We start from the raw sequence: 20,870 nt of genomic DNA, 5'->3' as shown, positions 1-20,870 counted from the left end.
CGAGCTAAATTAGACAAAGCGTTTGCCTGTTTTAGGAATGTGCAATTGATGTTCTTTATATTATATAACAACGAAAATACAGGATGCTGTTTAAATTATTTTGGGGAACTCAAACCCTTTTTATCAATTACTAAGCTAAAATGCCATTCGTCAAAAGTATGCAAATAAATATGAATGCAGTTTACATCAAAAAAGTCTTCTATTATGGAAAGCTTTAGTGGGAGCAGGGTTTTTTTCTCTCACAATTGAAACCCATAGCATAAATTGAGGGAAAGAGAGGGGGTGAAGACAACAAAGTGATCCCCAGCAACAGGAGAACTTTGATGACTGCGATTTTAAAGTTTGTTCCACTCTGAGTTTATGGTACCAAATCCCATGCCTTTGGTGGAAACTTGAATCTTATGTTACCAGTCTAGTGGAGTCTTCTTCAGCTGGCATGTCTTGATTTCGCCAACTGGAGAATTTTGAGCTCCTGGAAAAAACACTAAGTGCAAATGTTACCAAAATCTGCAGAATCAACTGGTCAAGTGATTCTAGTAGTGAAGCGACCTTAGCAACCTGGGCAGCTGCTGTTTTCAAGTTGGTGCTGCTCAGCATTTAGAGCCAAAACTGAATTCAGCATACCAAACCTCATGGAGCCATTGACACGTATAGTGTATTGCCCCAGTGGAGAGATTTGATTTCCATCTAAGTCCACAGGTAAAACTGCCATGTTGGCCTTACTCAGCGCTGGACCCGAGGCCGATGCTCCCGGTGCCGCCGGCACCTACCGATGGTGCCTTCCCCATTTACACCCACTGACTTGACACGAGCCGGAGGGACGTTGTCCGACGCCATCTCTGGCACCGACTACAGCCATGCCTTCCAGGCCGTAGCCGATCACTATTTTTATGGGCCAGGACTCGAGGAGGAATGGGAAGGGTCGGGTCGCTGGACCCTGAAAAATACCTGCCTTATGATACCAACATGGAATGGTGTGAGGAGTTGGCGAATGCCATTGGACAAGATACCTCTCCAAATACTGGCATGCTCTCTCCCCCAACATGGCTGCGCAGGAGGGAGCTTCATTCGCAAAGCTAGTGCGGAGGGCGACTGAGGTCCTGGAACTTAGCTTGCCCTCGGTGGCAATCAAGACTAATGTCTTGACCAAAGTGCTTCAGCCCAAAGTGCCCCTCTTAGGAACCCCTTCTCTCATCTAACAAAGCACTTACTGATGTCCTGCTTGGGACTTGGTCCAAGCCCAACACAGGACAGGATAATTGCCTGCCGCCACCGCCCGCTCCAGTGGACCCCAAATTCCTCACATAATCCTCCACCCCATGAGAGCTTGGTGGTCCCAGGCTCCACTTCCCACATAAATCCTGTTTCATGCCCAACCATAATGCCTGTTTGGGAATCCAAGAGGCTGGACAACTTAGGCAAGAAAGTGTTTTCTTCCACAAGCCAGGCGTTTTGGTCGATAAACTCAGCATGCCTTTCGGGTCGATATTCCAATCCTCTGTGGGATATGGTTGCGCAGGTGCTGCCAACGGTTCCGGAGGAGACCCGGGTCGTGCTCTTCCAGGCTGTTGCCGAAGGGAGGGATGCCAGCTAACTTCACAATTAGATGTGAACTAGACACCACTGACTCACTAGGCAGAGCAGTTTTGCCGACAGTGGCCTGCAACTCCGTGCCTGGTTGAGTACTACTGACTTTTTCTGGGGATGTCTAAACATCACTCATGAACATGCCCATTGATGGTTCCCATCTCTTCGGAGACAAGGCAAACTCAGCACTGGAGCGCTTTAAGAACAGCAGGGCTACAGCCAGGTCCTTGGTCCTTTCCACGACCTCTTGTCACCCTCAATCCGCCTTTTGCTCCTTTGGTGGCCATGGAAGGAGCTTCCAGCCATGTCCTTACCAACCCAGCTACCCCGGCGCACAAGCTTCCAGCCTCTGCGTGGCTGTGAACGCAGTACCTACTGTTCCCGTGGGTCAGGTAGCCTGCGGTCAGGTCAATCCACCACACCCCTGGCTACCGCAGCCTCCAAACCCTCCTAGTCTGCCCATTTACCATCATCCCCTTTGGTATCGCATTTACCATCATGGGCACCCAGTGTACGTCAAGATTCCCCATCTCCTGCTCCACTGGCAGTCCATGACATAGGACAGGTGGGATTGTCTGAAGAGGCTACTCCCTCCTCTTCAAGACTACCCCTCCCTCCATGCCACCTACTTACGACAGGCTGACGCAGGACCACCTATCCCTTCTTCACCCGGAAGTGACAGCTCTTTTGGCCAAAGGAGCCATAGTGAGAGTGCAGATGTCAGAAGTAGGTGGTAGTTGCTATTCCCGCTACTTTCTGGTACCCACGAAGGACTGAGGTCTTCGACCTATCCTCGACCTGCTCTTCCTCAATTTCTTCAACAAGAAGGAGAAGTTCAAATTGCTCACTCTGGCTCAAGTCCTGTCTGCCCTGGGCCCAAGAAACTGTATGATAGTATTGAACTTGCAGGACGCATATTTCCACATTCCCATCCTGCCTGCCTACAGGCATTACCTGCGGTTCTCAGTGGGCCGCAAGCACTTTCAGTTCGCTGTGCTCCCCTTTTGCCTCACCAGTGCTGCTCGATGATCAAAAATGCGATGACGGTGGGTGCAGATCATCTGCAGAGATCAGAGGTGCCAGTCTTCCCCTATCTCAACGACTGGTTGTTGAATGCAGGCTAGCCCCAAGGAGTTTGTCTTCCATCCCCAGACTACGGTGGACCTCCTACATTCGCTGGGGTTTACTATGCTTCCTTTCATCTGAGCTGTTCTGGACATGGTGCAGTTTCAGTCCTATTCTCCTGAACGGCGAGTCCAGGATATTCAGGTTATGACACAATGTTTCAGCCTCTATCCTGGATTTCAGTGAGACTTACTCTAAGGCTGCTGGGCCTCATGGCCTCTTGCATCCTGCTAGTGATGCATGCCAATTGGCATATGTGGGCTCTGCAGTTGGACCTGAAGTTTCAGTTGGTGCAGCATCAGGGGATCTCTCCAACATGGTCCAGATCTCAGCGGGAACTACACTAGATCTGCAGTGGTGGTTAACGACCCGTGACAGGGTCAGCAGCTGACCCCTCTTCCTTCCCAAACCAGATCTGACAGTGGGGACAGATGTGTCAGTCCTGGGATGGGGCGACCATTTGGGAGAGGCGGTGATCAGAGGCCTCTGGTCTCTGGCAGAATCTGGATCCCGCATCAACCTGTTGGAGCTCCAGGTGATCCATCTGGTATTAAAAGCCTTTCTAGCATACATCAAGGGAAGGCTAGTGCAGGTGTTTAAGGACCACATCTGTCATGTGGTACTGCAACAAAAGGGCGGGGTCGGGTCGGGTCGTGGACCTTTTGTCAAGAGGCCCTGCGTCTCTGGACATGGCTGGAATGTCAGAGAATTTCTCAGGTGGTTCAACATCTGGCAATCTCTTGGAACACCAGAGATGACGAAGTCTGCCGAAGATGGAAAGCAGATCACAAATGGTGTCTCCATCCGGAGATGGTGCAAAGTTTCTTTCAGCAGTGGGAAAAGCTTTGGTTAGATGTGTTCGGCACCACTGTAAATGGGCAATGCCAGCAGTTCTGGGTGCTGGAGTATCCAAGACTTCTCTCACTCAGGGATGCTTTTCGTCTCGGGTGGAGCTCAGGCCTCCTCCATGCCTTTCTGCCCATACCTCTCCTTCCCAAAGTTTTCAAGAAGATCAGGAACGACTGGGCCAAAGTCATCCTTGTGGCTCTGAACTGAGAACAGAGAGTCTGGTATCCCCAGCTGGTGAACATGGCCATCAGTCCTCTAATCAGGCTGCCCCTTCAGCAGGAACTCCAGTCGTAGCAGCAGGGGAGGGTTCTCCACCCGAACCTGTCAACGCTCCCCATCTTGCGTGGAGATTGAGCGGCGACAGTTGGCAGCTTTCAACCTTTCTCTCGAAGTCTGTGACGGTATCTTGGCAGCCAGGTGTCCCTCCCCCAAGATGGTTTATGCGCGCCATTGAACAAAATTTGTGGCATGGTGTACAGAAAGACAAATTGACTCCCTTTCTGCCCCCATTTCTCAGAGTCTCCCTTTCATCCTTTCCCTTTCCAAGCAGGTCTCTGCTTTGGGCACTCTAAAGGGCTATCTCTTTGCTATGTCACCTTTTCTGTGGTTGGCTGATCAGCCATCTCTTTTCAAATCCCCTATTGTAAATAGGTTTCTGGAAGGTTTACAGCATTTGTTTCCACCTTCTCCCTTTATTATGCCCCAGTGGGACCTCCATCTCGTCTTCACTTTCCTTATGTGGAGTCGCTTTGAGCATGTGCACAGTTGTCCACTCAGGCTCCTTACCATCAAGACAGCCTTTCTTGTGGCTATAATATCTGCCTGGAGAATCAATGAGCTTAAGGCCTTGTCATCCAAGCCTCCTTATATGAACATCTACCCAGGCAAACTGGTGCTTCGTACGAGAGCTTCCTTTCTCCCGAAAGTGGTCACTCCCTCTCAATAGACAACTCCATCACTGTCTACTTTTTACGTTTCGCCTCATCCCTCCAAGGAAGAGGAGCAACTTCACCGCCTGGACCCACAAAGAGCGTTGTTGTCCTACCTTGATTGCACACGGGAGTTCCGGGTGGATGACCAACTCTTCGTGGGATATGTCAGAGTGAAAAAAGGAAGGGCTGTACAGAAGAGGACTGTCTCACGATGGATTGTGCTTTGTATCAAAATCTGCTATGCATTGGGTAAGAAACAACCCTCCAAGGAATTGCATGCTCATTCCGCCAGAACTAAAGCTGCAACCACTGCGTTAGCTCGCAGAGTTCCAGGCCTGGACATCTGCCAGGCTGCGACGTGAGCAAACACTACTACCTGGACAATCAGGTCGGTAGACATGGGCATTTTGCTCGTTCTGTCCTGCAGGACTCTTGTGAAATTGGTCATGGAGACCCACCTTGGGTGAGGTATTGCTTGGGTATCTAGTCTAAGGTAAGGAATCTGTGCCTAGAACCCTTATCAGATGAACTAGTTACTTTGTCTGGTAGAGACTCTATCTAGCTGCAGATTCCTTACCGACCTACCCATCCTATCCACTGCGGGAACAGATTTCTAGGGACAGCGCTTTACCCTTTCAGGGCCCTAGTTGTCTACACCAGTGGTCAGTGTACTTCGTAGCTCCGCACTTCTGGCGTGGAAGCCAAGAAAAGTAACTGACGTCAGCATTCTGCGGGTTGCACCTATATAGGCACTGCGCACATCACTTCCGGTGCGGATGACGCCACGTGGAGCCAAACGACGCCACCTACCGGCGCAAAGGGGTAGAGCTCAAGAAAGATTTCCGGATCCAGTCTGACTCCTGGGGATAATACTAAGGTAAGGAATCTGAGGCTAGATAGAGTCTCTACCAGATAAGATGTTACAAAAGGTAGGTAACTTGTTCGATAGGATGGATCTGATTAATTTTTTACAATGATTTGTGCATCTGCTAAGGACTTTGTTGTGCTAACTATGAGTAGCACATAACTTTCCAAAAACTTTAAATGCACTTCGAGGTGTCATTTAAACTCATGCGTAAAACCTTCAAGCAATATAGTTTGCACCTGGACTCTGGTGTATGTTCCTTGATTTACACCTATGCACAAAATATTTGAAAAAATTGTTCAAAGGTGTGTGCACAGACTTGCACAGTCAACTACCACTAGGTTAAACCTAGTGGTAGGTGCCCATGCAAGTACCTTTTGCCCTCAGCTTCTTATCAGTGCTAGCGCGGAACCAGGGGTACATTGTATTTGTGCCCGTTGATTCGGTGGCGCTGTTTAAAGTAAGTGGTGGCAGGCACGGATCGGCAGTAGTGAGGCTGGGGGATAAAGAAAAAAAAAGAACAGCAAGCACCCAGGCTCCCCATAGCCAATCACAACACTGCAATGCAGCGTTTTGATTGGTCTGAGCGACGTGGTTCGACGCTCAGCCAGTGCTGGGAGCCTGGGCATGTTCTCTACCCAGGCTGTAATGCAGCCTGGGTAGAGAACATGCAAAGTGCGCATGGCTGTTTGGCCGGCTGGAGACGGCCGGCCAAACAGTCATGCACACTTACAGAGTGCCTACCACGCATCCTCCTGATCTAAGAGCAGAGAGCTCGGCCCCGCCCCACAAAGCTAAATCAGCAGGAAAAAATAAAATGATAATAACGAGTTATTATAATTGTATTTATCCTTTATTTACACTGCTGAAAGCAGTGGGGCGACGCTCGTCCGCCTTAGTGAAGGAGCCGCCACTAAAGCACCCTGGTTGAGTGTGACAGTGAATATGTTCGTGGACTGAGGCACTTTCTGCAATCTGTAAAAACCTGTGACCTTTAACCAGGGAATGGGGAGAGGTTCACTCTGCTTTTATCACATGAATTCACGCCAATGTATTGGTATTCTCTCCTCTCTAGCCAAAGCTATGAAATTGGTAAAATGGACAAGAAATATTCTACAGGACAGGAGATGCAGGTAAGCAGCGTGAACACATGAATCCAATGTTTAGAGTGCTCTCTGTGCATGTGGAAACCGATCTCATGCATGATATAGAGGAGGCCGTGCACTTCAATAACATCCCTTTCTGTGCATTTTTGTTTGTGATATACTTCTAGATAATATGGCTAATGTTTTGTTCTTCATGTAGCAGACTTTACAGGCACTGCTTTTAGTTTGTAAGAAGGGACATTTATTACAACCTGCTCTGAAATTACATGAACCACAAACGCCTGCTGCATTCTCTGACGTGGTGTTTCAGAGTCCATGGAAAATGAATACACAAGTTCCCTCAATCTTTACAGACTAACCGTCTTTGGAGTCTTAATAAAACTGTCTCACATAAAACAGCCCCACACACTGCAACTAGCTGTGCTTTCTGGCTCAACTGGCTTCCTCTCTTACCCAGTGTAACAGCTATCTTATTTAGGTCCATCAGAGCCAGTGTTAGCTGTCTCCTAGAGCTCATGCAATCTATTCGGATGGGCAGTAAGATCACCCATTCATTGTTGAGCCGTTGATCACTCTTATCAGCCATTGGATGATTGTGTCATTCGTGACGTAAGGATGTTTCCCTTCCTGCAGTACGACAAGTGGTCATTTTATTTGTGCAGTCGTGACATAATTTCACTTGGAGGAAGCATTCGCCTGTTTGTGCTTTATACCACTGATATGGTGTGTTTACTGAGGGGGGAAACTATTTAAAACAAGCATGGGAAATGCAATAGGTCTCGCATTTGTTTGAGTTTGAGCTATTGGCACTGTAAATGGCAGTGCCTATTACCTATGTGTTATGGAGTGTAAGTATATGGTGTTCAGTGGAAATTTGTGTGTTGTATTGTTTTAGTTTTGGTATTGTGGGTTGTGGAACTGTGTTGTGTGGAGTGGATTTGTGTACTGTAATTATGTGGCATGGTGTGCTGTGGAAATTATGTGTATAGTAATTATTGGGCTTGTTGGTTTTGGAGTGCAATAATGTGGAATGTATTTTGTTTTGTTGAATGGCATGCAGTGTAGGTAAATTATGTGGTGTGCTGTTGTATTTCTTGTGGCATGATGTGGAATTTTGTGGTGTGGATTGGATGTGTGTGGTGTGTAGTGAAATAGTTTTGTTAAGTTTATGTATGTGGTTTGGTGTTTTATTATGTTGTGTGGATTGGAAATGCGTGCATTTGAATTGTGTGGTATGGAAAGCTTTGCATTTTGTGGTGAAGGAAAAAAACCAAATAGATAGGAGCTTTGCTTTAGATCGTGTCTTTTGTTGTTATAAAAAAAATGAAAAACTGTTGTCTGGACTCATAAGTGGAGCCCTTTTGTGGCTTGCTGTTATGATGTTCATGGGCACGATAGAGAAGCGACAGAGGCAATAGTGGTACCTACCAGAAGAGGGAAGGTATTGCAAGAGTTGCCACAGAAAGAAAGAGGCAGATGGTCCCACCTACCAGAGGAGAGAAGCTATTGCAAGAAGGCTGCCACAGAAAGGCTAGACTGAGTGAAGCCAGGATCAGGAATTTGCATTGATAAAGCCAATTAGTCTAGCATGGCTTGCCAGCCTTTTGGCTTTGGCAATGCCTACCTTGTTTTATTATGATGACAGCTGATTGGCTTGCTTAACTAAGCAAGTATGGATGGCCCCTTCCGTCTGAGAAATCCTTAGACCCGCAAATGTAATATGCGCCAATATTTTCCCCTGATGTTTGCTTTAAAAACAAAGTCTAGTTCATTATATCCGGTGAAAAACAGTTGCTTGATTCATATCTGGTGAAGATCAAATGTTTATGAAGTAAGGTCTAGTTCATTATATCCGATAAAGTCAGACAAATGAGTGTCATATCTAGGCCTGGGCGGCAAATTCCGTTCCGCTCGCGGAATTTGCGGAATTTGCGTAATTTCACGTTCTGCGGAGAACGCGAAATTGCTCGAAAGTCTGCTTTCCGCGATTTCGCAAAATTTTTGCTTGTTCGCGTTCTCAAAATGCATGTTCGCGAGATATTTCTCCTCGAGCACGCAAACAGCAATTGCGAACAGGAAAAAAGCATCGCGAGCAAGCAATTCCGCGTGTTCGCGGAATTTCTGCGTGTTCGCGGAGATTTTTTACCGTTTCGCGGAGATTTGAGTAACGCAATTACGCAAATTCCGCCCACCCCTAGTCATATCACCGTGTGCCCTTTAAATTCCCCATGTACCTTGAAGGCATGCCACATTTTCAAACGACCCCTTTGTCACGAGCAGTGCTTCACAAAACTATAGGCCCAGTTAGCACTCTTTTCGTAATACATTGTACAAGTCATGCATACCGCAGGTATGTACTCCGGAAGAATATTCCCGCCGTGCAGATGATACCTCAATCAACAGACCCTCAACGGAACACACCATGTTCTGCTAAATTCACATCCATACCAAAAGAAAACGGCGAAAAAAGTACGACCAACAGAAAGAAAACCAGCACCAAGACTTACTTGTATCTGCCAATATCCTAAAACAAGGTGCCGAGAGATGCCAACAGCGGTGTGGGAAGTTTGTCTCCCAATTGGCGTACCGCTTCCATTCAAATTTGAAAGTATTTAAGCCAACTTCCATAAACACCATCACACACTGACGTAATTAGGGGCGTCTCCCAAAGTGAGATAAAGACCTATCCCACTTTGCCACGTCAGAGATTTACACACGGAGGGGGCGTATTGTGACTTCTTCAGAAGTCAAACCTTCCAGCGAAGGCAAACTTTATTGTAATGACCTTATATGACAACAAGAGGCCGTGTCAGAAGTTTTTGAAGAAAGCTTTATTGGCTCCAAACACACTGTCCAAGCAAATTATTCTACCCAACACTGCTGCAGAGGCCATGGTTAGCAAATCACCATATTTAAGTAAAACATGGACTGTATTCTTGCGCTGCCGGACCCTCAATAATGCAATCCGTCTTGCCTGTGCACTGCGGAGGAAGAAAGAAGAAGAATCAAACAGCCGTGCTGACCCCAGAAGAAGAAGACACCTACTGCTTTGGCCCCAACCCGACCGGCCTGTCCTGACTCCGACCTTCCTACAGCGAAGAAACCAGTGTGTCCAGCAGCCAGTATCCCCCCAGAGCCCAGAGGACCTGTCCTGCACTCGCCTTACAGACTCTGTCTCCTGTGAGCACCGGATTTGCTCAACAAAGACTCCAAGACCAAAATCCGGATTCCGGCGAAATCGTGATTATGCACCACACTGCACCCAATGCCCATGGCCCGAGTTAGAGTGGCCCAACACCACAAGGAGGTCTGCCAGTGATCCTGTCCTGCGATATGGTGATCCCCGACCTCCCTCAAGGTTCGAGACAACGCCTGCGGCCTCAACCTGAAGGGTCCCCCCGACTGCGAGAAGTGCTGGTATGAAACATAACGCCAGAAGACACACCTGCACACGATGCCCCACAGCCTTGGGTGGCCAAACCGATGGTGTCTAGGCATCCCCCAAGAACCCAACTTACCTCTCCAGCCTGTGGTCGCCTTCAGGAAGTCTCCCTGCCCGAGCCTGCAGCAACTTCACAGAACCTGAAAAGCACAGAGTACCCGACATCCTTTTTGCACCCTGCACCCGGCCGCCCCAGTGCCGCTGGTGGTGCAGCTCCTGTGCTGGTCATTTGCCCCCGCAGTGCTGACCTTAACACCAGGTGCTTTGCTCCCACACCCGTTTGGCTTGCTCAGAAGCAGTCCCTAACCAAAGGCCCCCTTAGCCCCATTGGCTAACATTGGCCCCTGCACTTTGCACCCGGCCACCCCAGTGCCACTGGTAGTGCAATTCGAGTGCCCATCTAGACTTTAGGGAACCTTGGTCCTAACCTCTAAAACTCCCACTCGTAAGTTGTGTACTTACCTGAAAAACCACTAACACTTTTTCTCCCATACGGACCCATGTTAAGAGCTTTTGGGCCTAAAATGTTTTAAATGTTGAATTGATGGGGCGTGGCCAAGATGGCGGAGTGAGCGCACGCTTTCCCTGCCGGCTCCCGCTCCGTTGGGCCCCTAGCCCCGGTCTAGCAGCAGTATCTCCCCCATGCAGTGACGAAAACCAGCAGCGGGGACGGCGAAGCGCAAGCGGGGAGCCGTGAGGAGGCTCGGGACCCCCAGGTCGCCTCGGCGGGGAGCAGAGAGCCGCGGGAGTTGAGACGCCGGGAGAGGGCGGAGCTTCGAGCCGGGCCGGGCAACAGCGCTCCTGGCCAGAAATTTACGCGAGAGCCCGGACTCGCTGGTGGGGCCGTGCCGAGGGCGGCGGCGAGACACGATCGCTCGCAGCAGAGATCGAGAGTTGGCCCTGGTGGGGGAGCGACAGCCCGGCGGCCGCGGGAGGAGAGGCCCGGCCCGACGGGCTGTGAGGATATGGCGAGGCGCCGCGACGGACGGAGGCAAGTGAGTCTCCCCGGAGAACGGTGGCGGCGTGAATAAGCCGGCTGGGGAAGGAAGGACAGGTGGCCAGCGGCTGTGCCCACGGAGGGGGAAGAACACTGGAGCGGTGAGGGGACGACCCTCTGGCCGGCTGCCGGGCCTCTGAGCCTCCGGACTTGGTGCTAACGCGAACCGCCCCCCTGGCCTTCTGTGAGACGGAGCAGCGGAGACGGCAGAGCGCTGGGAGGAGGTCGTGCCAGGCGCTGAAGCACACGGACGCGCTGTCGGTGCTCGCCGGCTCACTGGGGAAGAGATCGCCGAGAAGAGGCGAGGTGCCGGGCCAGGTGCGGGGAGGGCGGCCACGCGAGGACCGGACTTGACGAAGAGGCCTGCTACCCGGTGAGGTTGAGGACCGGGGCCCGAATGCGAGCACCGGCAGCGGCAAAGGCGGAGTGATCACACCATCGGTGAGGGGCAAAGGGGTGACCAGGCCCCGGAAGGCACGCGCCCTGCCTAGGGCTGGCCTCGAGAGAGGACTGCACGGGAGGAGGAAGCCTGAGCACGAGGTACCAGTGTGGCGACGGGACCCGGGGGCTGGTGGCAAAATTCGGGACCGTAGGGGGCAGCGGAGGCCGGCCCCACGAGGTGACGAGCGAGTGGACACACCGACGGCGTCCCCATCTGGTGATCGCGGCAGCAGCGAGAGTGCGGAGGCAGCGGTGGGGAGCTTGGGCGCACGGGAGCAGGCCAGAGAGGGGCCGGGACAAGGACCACTAGGAGCGAAGTGCCTTACGGTGGACCCCCACGGGACGAGCCGGAGTAGGCCACGGGCGCCTGGATCAGGTAATGACCGATCCGGCGAGGGGCCGGCAACGCGGCAGATTCGCTTCGCGTCCCAGCCCTGCGGACATGGCAGGCAGCAGGGGAGGGAGGAAGGGGGAGCGCACTCTCCCTGAGCTCCTGGGTCGACAATCGCACAGAACGGACAGAGGGCAGCAATCGCCCCACACCTCCAGCAATGCTCCGGACCCCGATGGGGGGGAACCCCCGCTCACCCGGTCCTTTATGGAATCCCTCTTCGGATCTCTGAGGGAGGACTTCCAAACCCTGAACAAAGAAGTAGCCAGCGAAGTGCGGGAAATCCGACGAGAGGTGGATAGCCTGGGCGAACGGGTAGCCGCGGTGGAGGATACAGGCCAACGGAGGGATGAGGAGTTTGAACAGCTACAACAGGAGGTGCTGCGACTCAGGGACCAGCAGATTGATCTCCAAGCACATGCAGAAGACCTAGAAAACAGGTCTCGGCGAAACAACATAAGTGTTCGCGGGGTTCCATCGGCGGAAGAGGGAACGGACATTGCAGGCTATTTGAGAGAGCTGTTCCGGGAGGTCCTGGGGGAGCCGGAGGAGTTTCCCATTCGAATAGACAGGGCACACAGAGTGGGGGCACAAAGGAGGGGGTCGACGCCACCCCCGGACATCCTAGCCTACCTCCCGGACTACCCACTTAAAGAGCGCATAATGGCAGAGGCACGTAAGCGACAGCCCTTGACTTTCCGGGGACACTCGGTGGCCTTATACCAGGACCTGTCGGCAATCACGCTCCAGAAACGGAGGACATTCAAAATAGCTACAGACTTCCTGCGAGAACATCGCACACCCTACGCCTGGGGCCACCCCTTTAGACTCATCTTCCGATGGAACGGGGTCCTGCATCAACTGCGCTCCCTACAGGAGACGTGCGGAGTCCTGGGCCTGACAGCTGGAGAGGAGGACACAACCTCGCAGCGCTGGGGGCGCTCTGGAGGGGGAGGCTGGCGGCGAGTGTCCAGGCAGCGCTCCCGAGACCGACCGGCACGGCCGGACACGCCCACCATCCGGGCTAGTACAGCCAACGCAGAACCAGAGGTAGCCGAGAACACTGGCTCCAGCGACATTGCGCTGACGGCGTAGGAGCACTCTGGAGGGAGATCGCAACAGCCTACTTCAGCTTTCAGGTTTGGGGCCGGGGGGGGAGGGGGCTGGCGGGGGGGGGGAGGGCGGCCTAACGTCCACTGGAGTGTTTTACCAAAGACTTGTCCCCTTGGGGACCGGACTTGGACTATGAGGATCCGGGAACTGGGGCTAGGGAGGGAGGTTCAGAGGGGAAGGAATTCCATGTTGATAGTTCGTTGTTAGGGAGTGGGTTGGTGGGGGGGGGGGGAAGAGTTGGTTTTGTTGCAGTTAAGGCGGGAAGGGGAAGGGAGAGCGGGAACCCTACGGGGGAGGGGCATGGGAGGGGAAGGTGGAGGGGAGGGGGGGGCATTGTCCAGTGCGGAACCGACTTTAAGGCGGGGATGGAAACCTCACTGACATTGTCTGCGGCACAAGGAGGGCACGGCGCGGGCACACTTGTCTTCTCACATGACACCCACCAGTCTTAAGATAGTTACGCTTAACGTTCGGGGCCTCAACAACCCGACCAAACGGCGTGCGGTGCTCTCCTTATTAGAGAATACTCAGGCAGATATCTGTCTCCTTCAAGAAACGCATCTCCTACCGAAGGACGGGGCTAGGCTGCGCTCTCACAAATTTCCCACACAGCTCTTCTCTTCCAATAACACTAAAACTGCTGGGGTGGCGATCTTGGTGGCTCGACGCTTCCGGGGAGAAGTCCTCCATAAACAAGCGGAGCAGCGGGGTCGACTATTGGTCTATAGATTCAAAGTGGCGGGTATCGCCTTCACAATTGGGTCCCTATACGGCCCGAACGAGCGGCAAGACCAATTTCTTAACGCGGCACTGGGGGACGTTACGGCTACCCCTGACCGGCACATCACCCTAGGGGGGGACTTTAACTTAGTCTTCGACTCGACACTGGATAGATCCGCCCAACGTTCGCCGCAGGCGGGGGAATTCTCGGCGGGAAGCAGGGCTCAATTGGCAGACATGGGCTTGATGGACCTGTGGCGCCACCTACACCCGGCGGAACGGGACTATTCGTACTACTCACACACACACATAAAACGTACGCACGGCTAGACCACTTTCTGGTCACCGGTCCGGTTAGCACTCTCGCCACGGCGGCGGAGATAGGGGTGATCTCTATGTCGGACCATGCCCCCGTATCGGCTACATTTTTGTTGCCGCCAATTTCCAGTACCTCCCGGGTGTGGCGTCTGCGGGACACCTTATTATACAGAGGAGATGTGGTCAAGCAAGTGACGACCGCGATTCGGGAATATCAATCCCACAATGAGAACCCGGATACCTCCAGGGCGACTCAATGGGCTGCTCTGAAAGCAGTATTGCGGGGGGAATTCATCGCGATATCGGCGGCAGACAATGCACAGAGACGGAGTAAGCGAGAGGAACTCACGCAGAAAGTCAGAGAACTGGAGCAGATGCATCGCCGAACGGGGGCTCTCCGGATTTGGCGGCAGCTTCAGGGGGCTAGAAAGACCCTGGTGGCCCTGGATATGGACCGCGTGGAATACGCAGCGCTCCGTCTTAAGCACGCCTACTACACTGGGGGAGACAGGTGCGGCCGATTGTTGGCAAGCAGGCTCAGAATGGCGAGACAGAAACACCTGGTGAAGATGATCACCGACCCCACGGGGTCTGCAGTCACAGAGGACGCTCATATCGCGGAACGTTTTCACCAGTACTACGCTGACCTCTATGCCGGGGACCCCCCGGACATGCCCGCAACGCAAAGGTACCTAGACTCGGTCGCGCTGCCATCGCTGACACCGCTGCAAGCGGAGAGTCTGGACAGGGACATTCGAGTGGAGGAGGTGATCTCCGCCATAGCCAAACTTAAGTACGGTAAATCCCCGGGACCGGATGGCTATACCGCCCTCTTCTATAAAACTTTTTGCACCACACTCGCACCGATTCTCACGCGCCTCTTTAACACCTTCGCGGAACCGGGGGCCATGCCGCCGTATCTGCTGCGGGCGTCCCTGACGGTCATCCCTAAACCGGGGAAGGACAGATCACAATGCGGCTCCTACAGGCCGATATCCCTCCTGAATGTAGATCTTAAACTGTACACGGGGATCCTGGCAGCCCGCCTAGCCCCCCTTTTGCCGGGGCTTATAGATCCGGACCAGGCGGGCGTTGTCCCGGGGAGGCAGACGGTAGACAACACCAAGCGGATTACACATATTATCGAAAAGGCGTCGCGGATCCGGGGTGAGAGAATGTTGATGGCAGTGGACGCTGAAAAAGCATTAGACCGAGTGCATTGGCCTTACCTAGAGCGGGTGTTGGCGAAAATAGGGATAAGGGACAAGTTCCGCAACATGATATTCAACTGTTATGGATCCCCGACCGCAGTTGTGAGGGTCAATGGCTGCAGCTCCGGGAGCTTCAACATCGAGAGAGGCACGAGGCAGGGATGCCCGCTGTCGCCTTTACTCTTCGCCTTATACATGGAGCCTTTCGCACAGCGCGTACGGAACAACCCAGAGGTAAAGGGAGTGAAAATGGGCGGGTTTTATCACGCAGTCAGCTTATATGCTGATGATGTGATCTTCTCCTTGGAGGATCCGCTTCGGGCCCTGCCGGCTTGTATCGAGGAATTGACTACATTCGCGGCGGTATCAGGATTCAGGATGAATATGGGGAAGTCGGTCGCCTTAGACCTATCGCTCGCGCCGGCGACCAGGACGCTCCTGCAGCGTCAAATCCCGATAGTCTGGTCCACGGACGCAGTATCGTATCTGGGGATCCAGTTGGACCCCACCCTGCCCGACATGGCGGCAGTCAATTACGCCACTTTGGGCAGGAAGATACGGGAAGAATTGGCTAGGTGGGACCGCGGTACTCTGTCGTTGCTGGGCAGAGTGGCGGCCGTTAAAATGACCATCCTGCCCCAGGTGCTCTATCTTTTTCGGGCGCTTCCGCTGCAACCGCCGGTGGGGTGGATCCGGCGGACGCAGTCCGAGCTGGGGCGCTTCAGCTGGCAGGGTAAGAAACCAAGGATGAGGAGGGAGCTCTCACTTCTGGCGCCGGAGGCGGGAGGCCTTGGCATCCCAGACCTCCGCAAATATTTTCAAGCAGCTCAGCTGCGCTACCTAGTGGAATGGAGCAGGTGGTAATCGGATAAACACTGGCTCTTTCAGGACCAGGCGGTGGCGGGTAGACCATTGCAGGAGGTGCCGTTTCTACGTAGGAATCATCGCCCCGCTAATCTCTATGCCTCCTTCATCACTAGAGTCCCGATGAGGGTGTGGGACGCCACAAACCTCACACACGGGTTGACCACGTTCCCCTCCCCGCTGACGCCCCTTGTGGATAATCCGGACTTCACACCAGGGATGCAGGGAGGTGCGTTCGCCCACTGGCGTGCGGCGGGATGTAGGGCTTTATGTCATCTATACGCGTCGGAAGGGGTTATTCCCTTCACAAGCTTTAGACAGGATTATATGCTTCCCGAGACGGAGAGAATGCGCTGCCTGCAGGTCCGCCACTGGGCGCTGAGCCCTCAGGTGAGCGAGACAGCAGATAAACGACTATCCCAGTACGAGCGCTGGCTCATGACGCGTACGTCAGATGCGAAGCTCATAAGTGACCTCTATAAACTCATCCAATGGCCATCTTCGCACTTCTATCATCCGGGAAGGGTACGCTGGGAGACAGAACTAGGCAGGTCCCTAAGCCACACAGAGTGGGAACAAATTGCGTACAGGGCAAGACACTCTGCATATCACACAGGCCTTACAGAAGCCCTCATGAAAGTCTTCACGTACTGGTACTACACTCCGGACCGCATACACGCAATGGACAGCAGCAAAGAGTCTGCCTGCTGGAGGGGTTGCGAGCAGGTGGGGACGCTGACCCACATTTTGTGGGAATGCCCTCTTTTAGACGCGTACTGGCGGGAGGTGTTGGACACGGTAGACTCCCATTTCAAAGTTGAGTTACCACGCTTCCCAGCTTACATTCTTCTGGGCCTTCCTAACGCACTGATGTACCCCCTAAAATCCCGCAGGGGCAGGCAGATAGCAATAGCTCTAGGGTCAGCCATCCAAAACATCATTACCCACTGGCGAACACCCACACTTCCCACAGTGACTGGATGGTTGCACAGACTATGACATGTGCTCGGCATGGAGAAGATGTTGCTCACAGCTAAGGGGGAGGTAGAGCAGTATAAAGATATCTGGCAGCCGTTCCAGTCCCTACTAGCCACCGAATTTAGAGAACTGACCTGTCCCAGATACCTCAGACTCTTGCGGCTTACTGGGCTGGAAGGCCCGAATTCCTGATCTCACCTGAGCGAGGGGGCTCGGACAGAGAGTGAGGGAGGAAGCGAGGTTAATCGACAACCGCACTGGACGGGGGAGGGGGAGGGGGGCGGGGGATCCGGGAGGGGGGCGGAAGGGTGGGGGGGCGTATAGGGAGGGTTCAAGTTTGTTTGTTTATACATTCTCGAATGGATGGGTGTCCTCAGGGACGGGTCCTAGCCAAGGGGCCTACCACCCCGGCTGGAGCAGCTATAGCCAAAGGATGACACTCTGTCCGGCGTGGCCTGGGGGCGGTGTTGTGCGGGATATACTCCAGAAGGAGCAGGTAACTGCGGGGAGGTTCCTCAGTATAATTTTGCGGGGCAGAAGGAGCAATCTGGTCTCCTCCAGATCAGAGGAGGACAGCCCCGAGGGGTGGGGGGTGACATGTTGGATATCACCTTGACAGAACTACGGTGCCCAGGAAGGGCCCAGGAGGAGCTGATTTTAAATACGATACCTGCCGGCCCACGGGGTTGTAGGCTTAAGATGTGGATGCCATTGATGATATTTGTTTGATGTTGGTAATAAATAAAAAAGATTTAAACCTAAATGTTGAATTGATGTTGTGTGGACAAAAGAAAACTAAACTGCAAAGTAGAAAAGTTTTACTTACCATGTATTGTGTGATCCTAAGGTGTGGTATCTAGGCATACGACCTCCAGTACTCAAAGTAATCCAAAAGTAACTAAAACGTAATCTGAAAGTAATTATTGTGTAATGCAAACTGAATTTTAAAAGTGATACAAACCTGTAATAACTGCAAATCCATACTCAATTGCATTTCTGTGTAAAGGTTTACAATTGAAAGCATACTACCTACCCGTACCAAGTCCTGCTTGGTTCTAGAAAATAAAACATACAAATACCTTTTTTATGATTCTATCTCTGAATGTGTGCCATCAGTCTTGATTGAGTGAATACAATAAATGCTTAACATACCCTCTGGATAAGCCTAAGTGCTTGTCCACTCTACCACAAAGAGAGCTGTTGGTATTTACCTAATGTAGCCTCTGCTATATCTCTGGGAACTTCCTGGACTCTGCACACTATACCTAGCTTTCTACATTGGTGGATCAGCAGTGGGATGAAAAGCCTTGCATTTATTGGATTAACTTAGTCAACCTCTGATCACCTGACAAGAATCCAAAATTTGTCTTTAGTACAACTCATTTTTTGAATTGACTATTTTTTCCCGATTTCTAAAAGTCTTGAGTTATGGCCTTGTGATAAATCCTTGTAGCATTTTGTTTTTAGAAAAATTTAAACCCACTGAAGTTAGGGGAGAAGTATCTAGAACTGTAGTGTAGGTCTTCCGAAAAAAACGCTTTAGAATTATAATGAGCAGTAAAGGGAATAAGGCTGAGGAACTCAACCTCATCCCTTACTCCACCCTATAGGTTAGAGAGTTAAGGCTCTCTGTAAGGCCAAACAGATAAGATCTGGGTCCAACCCTACCAGGCTACAACTCCAGGAGGTCCTAGCAGGGCATGCAAGGGAACACCCCACAGATGAAGGTGAAGACCTTTAGGAAAACGGAGAAAGTTGTTAGGAGAATAAAGTCTTAGACCAACCACCTCAACTACCTAGGGAGGAAGGGAACTTTGTGTCCTTCCCCCCACACCCAAGAGGTACATGGTCTGGTTCTACAGAGGTAGGGACAATTCCATACAAGACAGTGAGGAAAACTTTACTGGGGAGGATCTCCTTTTAGTAAGGATGACCAAAAGACTAGACCTAGAGACTAGGCTCCTAGCTCTTGAAAAAGAAAGAGCAGAGATGGGCCTAAGACTCATTAATGGTGTCAGCAAATCAAAAGGTTTGAAAAAAGAAGGATCCTATGATCCTAAAATCCCCTAAGGGATTGTCCCTAAATTTGAGGATGGTGATGACATCACCAAGTGGTTCAGAGCCTTAGATATGGCTTGTGAAGCCAGAAAAGTGCGGAAGTCTCACTGTGGGGCACTCCTTTGGAAACTGTTCTCTGGTAAGTGCAGAGACTTATGACCCTTTGTGGAGCAGAAGCAAAGCCCTTTGAGCTCATGAAGGGAACCCTGATTGAGCGATTTGAACTCACTACTGAGGAGTATAGAATTAAGCCCAGGGGGATCAGAAATCCCAGAGTCAGTCCTGGGTGGAATTTGTAGACTACTCGGTAAAAACACTAGGTGGCTGGTAGACTGGAAGTGAGGTGCAGGATTATGAAGGACTTTATAATGTGATTATGAAGGAACACATTTTGAGTAAGTGCATCAAGGAAAAGTTGCATCAGCATCTGGTAGACCTAGTTCCAATTTCTCCCCAAGAATTGGGAAAGAAGGCGCACAACTGGGTCAAGACAAGGGTAACCAAGACAACCACTGGGCGTGACCAAACGAAAGGAGTCACAAAGCCTCCCCAGGGGAAAGAGGGTGAGAAACCCAAAGATAAAAATACACGAGTCTTCTAAAGGCCTCCAAAATCCTGGTCAGGGGGGTGGGCCCAAGAACTCTTAGTTCACTAGTGGGTACACGGGGAAAAAATGTGATCCTGCAAAGACCTGGTGTTTTCACTGTAACAAGAAGGGACACCGAACTGGAGTTGCTGCCTATCGCAACAAACCAGATCCTAGTCCCCCACCAGTTTCTACTGGTATGGCAAATCTCCAGATGGGATCAATAGTGTGCCCAGAGCTAATCAGGGTTCACACTGAGGCTGTTTTAGTCTCTGAAGGGGAGGAAGGGTTAGCCACTTTGGCTGTCTTCCCCCCTAATTTAAAGAAATACCTGCAGTACCCCTTATTGAATGGGACTAAGATAGAAGCTCGGAGGAATACAGGTGCCAGTGTCACTATGGGGAGAGATACATCACTAACCATGCAATTGCTATGGTGATATTAGATTGGAGGGGGGGCGGAGGGTTGTTGGCCTGAAACAGGTTGTGGTATTTCCAAAATTTACAGCCACCTGTCTGTTTGGAAATTATCTGGAAACCTCAGCATGGGCTAAGGTAGAAAGAAAGGCACATGCAGCCATGCTGCAAATCCCTGAGATAGTGTGTGTGAAATCAAGAGCTCAATCCCTAGCATAGGGTGAGAAGGGGGATTGGAGCCTGATATGATGGCCCACCCTCCCAAGAGCAAAGGTAGGAAGACTGGTGAAACAGCTTCCATACAGCAAAAAGATCAGGACCCCTCTGCTCAGGGAGATGACTTCTCAGCCCCAGAGGGAACTGAGTCCATGGAGCTTGAACCTTACGAGGAAGAGCTCTTGGGACCAGAAGGACCCTCTAAAGTCTGCTCCACTCTTGAAGGCCTGAGGCAGCAAGATGCTGCACAGGAGCAGGCAGGGAGATGTCAGTGGCTCCCACAAAGTCTATTGAGAGGAAGGACTCCTGTACAGTGAGGCCAGAGACCCCAAACCTGGTTCCACTTGGAGAGTGGTAGTGCCTCAGTTGTATAGGGAGTTCCTACTCATGTCAGCTCATGACATCTGGTCCAGATCCCCCTAGCTGGGCATCTGGACCAGACCAAAACTTGAGAAAGATTGGTCACCCACTTTTAATGGCTCCAGATGTCCCAAAAGGTGAAGGAGTTTGCAAGCTCCTATGTCACCTGTCACACCAGTGGCAAGACAGGAAGACACCCAAAGTCCCCCTTATTTCCGCTACCAGTGGTTGGTGGGGTTGGTGGGGTTTCCTTTGAGACGGTAGGAGTGGATATATTGGGTCCACTTGGACCTCC

The 20,870-nt window shown here is 51.8% G+C and overlaps 1 protein-coding gene across 1 annotated transcript in view; it reads left to right on the top strand.

Annotated features, from left to right (window-relative positions):
• The window catches only part of LOC146829692 (serine protease 23-like), a 1,412,546-nt gene that overhangs the window by 1,224,859 nt on the left and 166,817 nt on the right, over positions 1-20,870 (top strand). Inside the window, exon 12 of the mRNA XM_085608396.1 lies at positions 6,434-6,491. Within this exon, the coding sequence (XP_085464522.1) occupies positions 6,434-6,491 (58 nt within the window). The remainder of the gene's footprint in view (positions 1-6,433; positions 6,492-20,870) is intronic.

Source organism: Triturus cristatus, chromosome 5_2, assembly GCF_964204655.1.
Source record: "Triturus cristatus chromosome 5_2, aTriCri1.1, whole genome shotgun sequence".
In the NCBI taxonomy this organism is placed as follows: domain Eukaryota; kingdom Metazoa; phylum Chordata; class Amphibia; order Caudata; family Salamandridae; genus Triturus; species Triturus cristatus.
The sequence above is the reverse complement of the archived record's forward strand: the minus strand, read 5'-3'. Positions and strand labels throughout refer to the sequence as shown.